At 38.0% G+C, this 10,631-nt stretch overlaps 1 gene segment (V, D, J or C); it reads right to left on the bottom strand.

The window, feature by feature from the left end:
* Positions 1-4,440: 4,440 nt before the first annotated feature.
* On the bottom strand, positions 4,441-4,980 carry LOC102429984. The segment is given in 2 exon segments: positions 4,441-4,775; positions 4,899-4,980. Coding segments are annotated over 2 exon segments (381 nt in total).
* Positions 4,981-10,631: the final 5,651 nt, after the last annotated feature.

The following is a 10,631-nucleotide window of genomic DNA, read 5'->3' on the forward strand; positions in this document are numbered from 1 at the left end:
GAGGTAGAAAAATTGCACCTCAGAGTAGAGCTGGTTCCCTCCTGGAGGATCAGGATTGAAGGACTCTGCTCCACGTTCATCCCTGTCACCCCTGCTTGGAAAGAGAAAAACAAACACATATGAGGTCACTGGGGGTGATTGATGTAGTTTTCAAACCGGTACAGCATCCCAAGAAACACCAAAGTGGAGCTCTGTGTCAGCTCACCCTCCGCCCTCCTCCCCCCCGCCGGCCTCTTCTCTGTCAGCTGTGGACCACTCTCCAGCTCCCCATCTGGGACACCCGAACTCACAGCAAACCTGGGCCCACAGAAGCCCCAACAGAGCCCCCAGGTGTCTCTCCATGATGTCTTGCCAAGGTGCTGTGGTGCCTTTGCCCCTGCTCTGGAGGGAGTAGAGTCCTGGACCAAGGCAAATTTTGTGCCTGCACTCAGTATGTTTCACCAAACTCACTGAGGCCCAATCACATCTCAGCTCTGTCATTCATCTTAACAGCAAACTCCACCCACACTGGCCCAGTGAGATGGCACAGTCATCTCTCCAAAATGTGAATACAAATAGTGCAGGACTGTAGGAGTCAATGTTTCCAATAAATGAAGGTATAAGCTGGTGATTTCTCTTAAAACACATTATATAAGAGAAGTTTGTGGAATAGTGTATGAGGAAGGGTGGATATAGTTTCTAGATTATCATTGTTTCAATGGGTTCTGTAGAACCTTGAAGAATCCCAAAAAGAATGACCCAGTTCCTAAATTGCATAGTTTGACAGAGAACTTTTTGAATTCAGTTACATGAAAATTCTGATACAGGAAAACTACATGATAGCATGCATTGTGTATGGCAGAAGTAAATGAGTTTCTTGACATCAGGAGAGTTTTAGAAACCAAGACATATGGTCACCATCTGCAGAGAAAATAACTTCAACAAAATTTGCTTGATGAAAAATAGAATTTGTATATAATTTCCACTTTGACTTAATTTCCACCTCTCCCCCTCTCCTGTCCAACTCTTGGGCACGCTACTGACCCATATAGCTGATTCTGACCCAATCACATTTTGCTGGTCAAATTAAATATTGTCCTCTCTCTTTTCTTCTATTTTTGTTTCTTATTTTCCTTCTGTTTTCTTCTTTTCCATTTATTTTTGTTCCTTCTACTTTCACAGAGATAGATGAAAAGGTAGGTTATTTGGAATATGGGAATAATTTATGGCTCAGTAGATTTGGGAATTTTAGTCCTAACAATTATAAAACTGAAATGGGTTATGGCGATGTTTACTGTTGAGCTTCCATGCTCACAATGACCAGTAATATTCTTATTCCTGTACCTCTGCTCAGAGAATCATTCTCACAATGTATTTTTACAGTATTAACTCCAGCTTTCTGAAGTTTACATAGAGTGGCAGAGCCAAAAATCTGAGGTGAACTCTACACAAACACTGTTAACTATCTCCTCACTTTTGCTGCTATACTTTGACTTGTTCACATGCTATTGATCTCCTGACTTAACTGCTCAACCCTCAGAGCCATAGGAAAGTCATCTTTTGTTGAGCCTACCTTGCCCCCTAGTGGGCCAAAACCATGAATAAGGAGGACTTTAGAACAGCTAACTCAGCAGTCACACAACCCCAGCCCCATTCCCTCTGTTTACTGGTTAACTAAATGCAGATTGTTAGAAAACAAAGAGACTGCCAAGGCTGAATGGAGATTAAAATAAACAAATTCACCTACATGGTCTTATTAAGGAATGTTACCCCAACAAATAGAATAAAAAGGAGTCAAATTCTACTTTTAAAGTGTCATTTCATAAAAATAATTATCTTAAAATAATTTGATAAATCTCATCTTGTGCTATTTACTTGATTTATTTACCTTTGATTGCAGTAAATCCATAAAAATTTATTGAAGTTTTAGTGGAAATGAGGTAATTCACTAAGTCTTAAGAATATACAAAAGAGACATACTAATTTACAGGCTACTAGGGAAGACAAAAAGATACATAACTATAACACAACCAGAGTAGGAGCCTAAGAGGAGTGAAAACTAAAAGTTATATGATCCCAGAGGAAGAAAACTGCTTATACTTGGGGTGGTTGAACAAAATCTGAAGAAGATGTTATTTTCTTCTTTTCTCCTTTATTTGTGAGAAGAATAAAGAATATGAATAAACTTTTATAACAGCAATGACTATTAATTTCAACAATTGGAGGAATTTGTGAATATGAATTATTAAAAGTAATAAAACATTACATATAGACTAAAATCCCCTTTGAATATCACTCCAAATTCTCACTCTTCCATCACTTATTCCTCCAAATCTTTCTTGATCCTGATCAATTTGCAGTAGATGGTTTGGGGGTTTTGTTCTATAGGTTTAAATCAATAGAAAATATATAGTATAGTATTTAATTTATACTTTATCACAATGCAAATAGACATATTGTGCATACCTTTCTGTAACTGGTTTTATAAACTCAATAATAAGTTTAAGTCTTGTGTTAACACACATAGGTCCTTCTGCTGAATTATATCCCATACTATGGGTATACTACTGTCTCTACATAGTTCTTCTCCTATGAATAAACAGTTAATATGTTGGTTTCTTATCTATAAAATACAACACTACAGCAAACCTTTTTGAACATTTGTCTTCATTCACATGCACACATGTTTCTCTAGAAGCAAAGCCTAGGAAGAGTGAAGGAACAGCCTATGAGAATAGTAGGTGAAAATCACTCCAGGCAGAGGGAAGATCGGGGCAAAGGCTCTGATGGAGAATGGAATGAATACTGTTCTGATTATCATGCTGGATGTTTTTCTATTTTATTCTTCTTAATTTGCATTGGAACTATAATTTATGAGCTGATTTGATAAACTTTATCTGAAATTATTGTCCTATAATGCTGCTAGTATGTCATTTATTCACCAGCAACTGAGGTCATTCTATAGTAAGTCAGCAAGAGAAAAAGTCCTCTGAAGGACAAGGAGTGTGATATAGCAGGGGGAAATATTAAAGAATATCACACACACACACACACACACACACACACACAAATAATTTAAGGATACTGGAGAGAAAATATGTCACATTTTTCAAAGCAGCAGAGAGAAAAAAAATTTTCAGTGCAACAGAAGACAGATAAAAAGAAAAGAAAAAATACCAAGAGCATGTGGAGCAAAACCAAAATATTAGAAATAAGTCCAAATATATCAGTAATCAAAACATCTATAAAAAGCAATTATTTGATTGAATCAAACTTTTAAAATCTTGCTACATGTCACTTAAGAGAAAATCCTGAAAGAAAACAACCAAGAAAGCTGAGCACATAGGATGGGACTCTTCCTGCTGCCCTGAGCACAAAGACTGAAGCCCCACCCTCCCACCCACTGAATCCACACCCACCAAAGAGATACCCCAAAGAAGGTCAATGCTGCTGAAGGGACAGTCTAAGGGGCTCCAAGAGATCACCAAGTTAGGGAACTAAGTTAACTCCTACAAGGGAGGATCTAAGAAAAGAGACAGAGGTTCAAAAATTAATATTCAGATAGGAAGAAAAAAGGAAAACTGGCAGAGATGAAGCATTAAGGAGAAACTAAGATTTACAGAAAGGGATGAAACTAAAACTAAGATAATTCTATACCTTATATAGCAGAGCATAAGGAAGCCAACTGTTAATAACAACTTTTACATTTTTATCAGGGGTCCCTCAACCTTCATTCTTTTACAATACAGATTCTTTTATGAACTATTTCTAAACCCTCTAAAAACATATTAAAAGAAGATGGAAAACACTCATTACCAAAACTGTGTGTAGCCCCTAGCTGGTTTGGCTCAGTGGATAAAGTATCGGCCTGTGGACTGAAAGGTCTCAGGTTCTATTCTGGTCAAGGACACATGCTTGGGTTGTGGGCTTGATCCCCAGTAGCGGGTGTGCAGGAGGCAGCTGATCAAAGATTCTCTCTCATCATTGATGTTTCTAACTCTCTCTCCTTCTCCCTTCCTCTCTGAAATCAATAGAAAACATATTTTAAAAAACTGTGTAATAATTTTGTGCTCAAGGACTTAGTAAAAAATAGAATCAAGGCAGGCTTTAACTGTCTTGCTTATAAACCTCACACTTATTTATTAGGAGGGCCATTTTTAATATCCTATTATATTAACTGTATCATAAAAAGAAATGTAGAGCCATACCAATACATATAATATATATTAAACATTTAAATAATTTTGATTTCCAGGTTTTAGTGCATTATTTCCTAAATAAAAGCCTTCCTTTGTCTTAGATGTCCCTGTACATGTGGAAGTCTAATTATCCTAACAACTCTATTAATGTGCATACAATATTGGAAATTTGTATTAAATGTACTTTAAATTTGATATTTTATAATAAAATCCACCACAGTGGATCGAACAGTCACAGACACTCAGCAGCCAGGCTCCTTGTTCAGAGTTTGTGCTCAGCTCCCCCTGCAGTTTCTGTCACTGTGTCACCCAGTGCACAGTAGTACATTGCCGAATCTGACTGGTGGACGGAGGCTTTCTCCAAGTGGAAGGCATCTGGTTGTTTTTGGTATGTGGCTACAAATCCTTTGCTGCTTCCACTCTCGTTGACCATTGTGGCTGTCAGGAGGAGCTGTGGACCTTCTCCAGGATACTGAACATACCAGAAAAGAGCAGGGAACAGTATGGTCTCATAGGAGCAATTCACAGTCAGGGGAGCTCCTTCTGAGAGAGTCACTTGGCCTTTTGTCTGGGTCACCGAGTCTCCATGGATTCGTCCTGAGGAAAAATAAAAGAGAACTCTGTCACCTTGGGCATGAAGCTCTTCAACAAAATTAAAGTTAAAGAATTTGCTGACATAATAGAAGAAATAATCCATATTTTAAGAGGTGTGTTACTTACCAAGCACTAAGAGCACCACAGTCACTAAGCCCAGAGAAGAGTTCATCTCTACAGTATCATCTAAATAATGTTCTTGACTCTTAACATGAAGAAATGCTGAAGTCACAGTGAAATGATAAATATACCAGTAAGCCTGTATTTCACACAGGAAATGTGCTTGTGTTGGGAAGCTGCACCCCCTGGTGGACAGGGATTGAAATGTTTCTTAGGTTACCAACTGAATACCACAGTTCGCATCTGTGACACTGAGGCACAAGTCAGTTTTCAGCTGCGTTTAGAAATCTAAACAATGACTATCCGAAGCTCTCAGATCATTTTTGTTCTTAAGACAATACCTGACATGCAAGTACTTTAACAGCGCATGCAGGGTATTCCTGCAGTTGGAAGATAGCAATTTTGTTTGAGCATTTTAATACAGTACTATATATTCTCATGTACCTGTTGTGGGCGTGCCTAGAATCCACTGAATCAGAAAGGATTTGGGGTTGAAATTGGAGGAAGTAATACAAAGTCTTTATTGAGTGAGTCTTCACTTTTCAGTACTGTAACCCAATATAGAACAATGACTGACATTTATTACATGCCTACTAAATATTTGCTAAATTGAACTGAAATAAGCAGTCTTTCATTGAAAATTCACTACTACATCACATACAATATTTCCTCAGTCTTAAAATATAAAGAGTTGTAAGATATGCTTTCTTTTTAATATAAAATTTCAGGAGAAAAAAATCAAATGAATTTCAGAATCATTTTTTAAGTATGAATCCTAGACAGAAGAAACATCATAACTGAAGTTAGATCATCAATAAAGAGTGATCTCAGATCAATATCTTAATCTCCTACTGTTTTGTTCATTCCAAAATAAGATAACTAAGCAATGTGAGTCAGGCCAGAAGTACAAATCCTATAGTCTTAATGCAGATCTAGCATAAAAAAAGGCTTTCTACTTTGGAAATTAACCCCTAATCAGGTGTAACCTTGGTGAATATATTGTCCCCTACACTGGGTTCCCTTTGCATTTTGAGGGTGGTTTCTTATGCTGTGCAGAAGCTTTTTAACTTGATGTAGCTCCGTTTATTTTTCCCTTTGTTTCTCTTACCCTAGGAGATGCATCGACAAAACTTCTGCTATGTGAGATGTCTGCAGTTTTACTGCCTATGTTTTCTTCTAGGATTGTTATGGTTCTGTGTCTTACATTTAAGTCTTTTATCCATTTTGAGTTTATTCTTGTGTATAATATAAGTTGGTGATCTTTTTTCTTGTTTTTTTTTTGCATGTACCTGTCCAATTATCCCAACACCATTTATTGAGGAGACTGTCTTTATTATATGCTCTTGCCTCCTTTCACAAATATTAATTGATCATATTGGCGTGGGTCTATTTCTGGGGTCCCCGTTCTGTTCCATTGGTTTATATGCCTGTTCTAGTGCCAGTACCAGGCTGTTTTGATTACAAAAGCTTTGTAGTATAATTTGATATCCAGAATTGTGATCCCTCCAACTGTGAACTCATACAACTTAACAAAAGAAGAACAATCCAATTAAAAAATGTGCAACAGACCTGAATACATACTTCTTCAAAGAAGATATACAGATGACCAATAGACATAGGGAAAAAATGCTCAAAGTCACTGGTCATCAGAGAGATGTAAATTAAAACTACTATGAGGTATCACCTCACACCTGCCAGAATGGCTACCATCAACAAATCAACAGACAATAAGTGCTGATGAGGATGGAGGAAAAAGGGAGCCCTAGTGCACTGCTGGTGGGAATGCAGACTGGTGCAGCCACTGTGGAAAACAGTATGGAGTTTCCTCAAAAAATTAAAAATGGAACTGCCATTTGACCAGGGATCCCACTTCTGGGAATATAATCTAAGAAAACAGAAACACCAATCAGAAAGAATATATGCACCCCTATGTTCATAGTAGCATTATTTACAATAGCTAAAATCTGGAAACAGTCCAAGTGCCCATTAGTGGATGAGTAGATAAAAAAAGTTGTGATACATTTACACCATGGAATACTATGGGGCTATAAAAAAAGGATTTTGACCTTTTGTGACAGCATGGATGGAGCTGGTGAATATTATGCTGAATGAAATAAGCCAGTCAGAGAAAGACTAATATCACATGATCTCACTTATATCTGGAGTCTACTGAGCATAATAAAATGACTAACAAAACAGGCCCAGAAACTTGGATTCATGGAACAGGCTGACATATCTCTGAGGGGGGGTGGGGGGCAGGGAGATGGGAAGAGAATAACCAAAGAACTTTTGTACATCTATGCATAACCAACAGACACAGACAATAGTGTGGGGAAGGCCTGGGGTGAGGCGGGGGCTCAGAGGAGGGAATTGGAGGACATCTGTAATACTCTCAACAATAAAAAATAAAATAAAATTTTAAAAATGCTTTCTACAACCATCTATCTGCCACATTCTGTGGACTTTCACTTTCATCAAATAATGTTCGCCCACAGATAGACCAGGAGCTGAGGATTTGTATCAATAGCCTGTAGCATAAGTTAGAACTCTCTTCTTCATCAGCTATCAAATTGTGGGAGATATACCAGCTGATATTCATCCAACAGCTGATAATAGAATCAATGTGTGAGTGATTTAAAATGACAGATTCTGGGATCTCCACAATAACTGCATGAAACTTTTCCAGGACTGAGACCCACTAATGTGAACATTTTAAAGCTCCCGTGGGTGGTTTTGTTGCAGCCAGCCTGATACCTATTTATAAGATTTCATTTGTGGTAACTGTCCTAGACCAAGGTGGTTCTCAAAGACCAGAGAAAGCTCTGGGATCAGCATGAGGAAATGTCCCTGTGACTACACGAGTTTTTTAAAACTAGTCATTTTTGCCCGGCCAGTGTGGCTCAGTTGGTTTACCTTGCCCCATGCACCAGGAGGTTCAATCCCCCAGTCAGGACACATGCCCAGGTTACGGGCTCGATCCCCCGTAGGAGGCATGCAGGAGGCAGCCAATCAATATTTTTTCTTCATATATGTTTCTATTTCTCCTTATTTCTTCCTCTCTCTCTGAAATCAATAAAAACATATTTTAAACAAATAAATAAACTAGTCATTTTTATGAAGTGCCAGCAGCAAAAGCAAGCACTGTTTTAGTTCTCTATTTATGACCATTCATTTTATAAAACAAAACAAAAAACCTCTGAGGGTTATTAGGAAAAAGTTCTAGAGAAAGCCACACCTTCTGCAAGGCCCTGCAAACATTTACCTGTAGACATGTAGATGGAAGCTTAGTTCAAGCTGTTTCCTGGAATTCTCTCTACACAGATTCAGATCAAGGGACTTCATGAGTCGTCTGAGTGAACATGTGACTAGTCTCCCAGATGTGGACTTAAGCAATTCAGGCCCATCCCTGCCTGGTAATCAGTTGGTTAGAGCATCCTCCTGATAAAATATGGTTGCAGATCCCATCCTTGTCAAGGCACATACAAGGATTAACCAATGAATGCATAAATTATTGAAACATCAAATTGATCTCTCTCTCTCTCTCTCTCTCTCTCTCTCTCTCTCACACACACACACACACACACACACACACACACACACACACACATCAATCATTAATCAATAAATCAATTTTTAAAAAGAAATTCAGACCCAGATACATAAATTCTTCTCCACCTTCTAAGATATAATGTCAGAACCTGCCACAAAATTCATTGAAAGGAATTTGAAAAAGCAGCCACAAACTTCTATTCCAATATACAAGGAGAAAAACAAAATAAGTTGAGAAGATGTTGGGTTGAAAAAAACAGCACAGCATATGGGTATAGAAAGTTGTTATGTATACTTTAAAAAACATATTTTAAAGCAAATGAGAACCTATAGGAGATTTATTTTGCATTTGGTGTCACACAAGAAAACTTAAACATTATTAAGGGGAGATATATGTTACATTTTTATTTTAACGGCTTTTTAAATGCATGATTTTCATAAAAACAAATTGCACCTATTTAATGTAAACAATTTTATAAGATTATTCATTTCTAGATACTAGTGGATCCATTACCACAATCAAGATAATGAACATACGCATCTCCCCCAAAGGTTCCCCATGTCTCTTTGTAATCCTTCCCTCAACCTTGTTCCTGTTTTCAGGCAACATCTCTGTCACATTTTAGTTTGCATATTTTATAATTTTGTATAAATGGAATTATTTGTACTCTTTTGTCTGGCTTCTTTCTCTCAGCATAATTATTTTGAAATTCTTCCATGGTCTCATGAGTAGCAACGTTTAATTCCATTTTGTTGCTGAGTAGTAAGTATTCCATCATCTACACTAATAATAGCCTAGGGCCATCACGACCAGGACAGATGACTGAACAGTGGGCTCCTGGCCAACGAGGCACACAGGTGGGAAGGGCCTGTGGGCTTTGGGCCTCTGGGTCATGGCAGCGGTGAGAATGGTCTGTGAGCCCGGGGCCTTCGAGGTGCATTGGTGGTGAGAAGTGTCTTTAACCCTGGGCCACCGAGGCACGGAGGCAAGAAGGGTCTATGGGCCCCTGGCTGCCAGGGTGCAGGAGAACTCTGGGTCTCATGCTTTCAGGGGTGTGGCCGGCCTTCAAACTGGACAGTGACAAGAGGGAGGAGGGAGCCCCATTCCTCACAGAATCCACTCTTGGGAGGAGGGAGTCTGCATGCCTGATCGCCCCTAACCACTCTGCCTGCCTACCTGCCCAAGTGTTCCCGGATTGCGAGAAGGTGCAGGCCAGGCTAAGGGAACCCCCTCCCCATGCACGAATTTCATGCACTGGGCCTCTAGTATAAAGATAAAACAATTTGTTTGTTTATTCACCTATTGATTTACATTTTCATTAGCCCCTATTTGGGGTTGTTACAAATAAAGCTACTATGAACATTTGTGTATACAATTATTTTAAAACATATGCTTTCATTTCTCTGTGGTCAATACCTGAGTGTGGAATGACTAGATCATATGATAGGTGTACATTTGACTTTGTTTAACTTGTTTGTTTTAGTACCATTTTTGTAGATACCATTAGATTTTCTACTGGACAATTATGATGTCTGTGAACTAAGATAGGTTTGCTGCTTCCTTTTTGAATTGTATGTCTTTTATTTTTTTCTCTTGCCTTATTGCACCAGCTAAAAGAGCTAGTACAATATTAAATACAAGAGGTATGGGCCAAAATTCTTGAACTTAGTGGGAAGCATTCAGACTTTCACCATCAAGTATGACATTTGATATAGGTTTTTTGTAGAGGCCTTTTATGAAGTTGGAGAAATTGCCTTAGATTCCAGATTCACTTGGAATTCGTAATGGGGAACAGAGGCTGGACTTGTCAAATGCTTTTTCTGTACCTACCGAGATTACTCTCATTAATTGATCAACTGTTGATTATCAATCTCTTTGTATACATTATTGATAAATTGTCACGACAAAATATTAAAAAATATATAACTCTTCCATTTAACAAATAATGAGACAAAGTTCCCAATTGCTTAGAAAGCAGTTTTAAATACAGTTTCCTCTGATAGCAAAAACCTGTTTCTTGGTTTTTTTCACCACTAATTATTTTCAGAGAACATTTGAGAGAAAGCTTGGAGGGTAGAAAAATTATTCTTCAGCCTTTGAAATATCTTAAGACAGTATGTTAACAGGTTCTTTATTTATGCAAAAGGAACTAACAACAAATAATTACATAATTGCAGGTTTGGCTTTTT

The sequence above is a fragment of the Myotis lucifugus genome, unplaced genomic scaffold, assembly GCF_000147115.1.
Source record: "Myotis lucifugus unplaced genomic scaffold, Myoluc2.0 scaffold_38, whole genome shotgun sequence".
NCBI lineage: Eukaryota > Metazoa > Chordata > Mammalia > Chiroptera > Vespertilionidae > Myotis > Myotis lucifugus.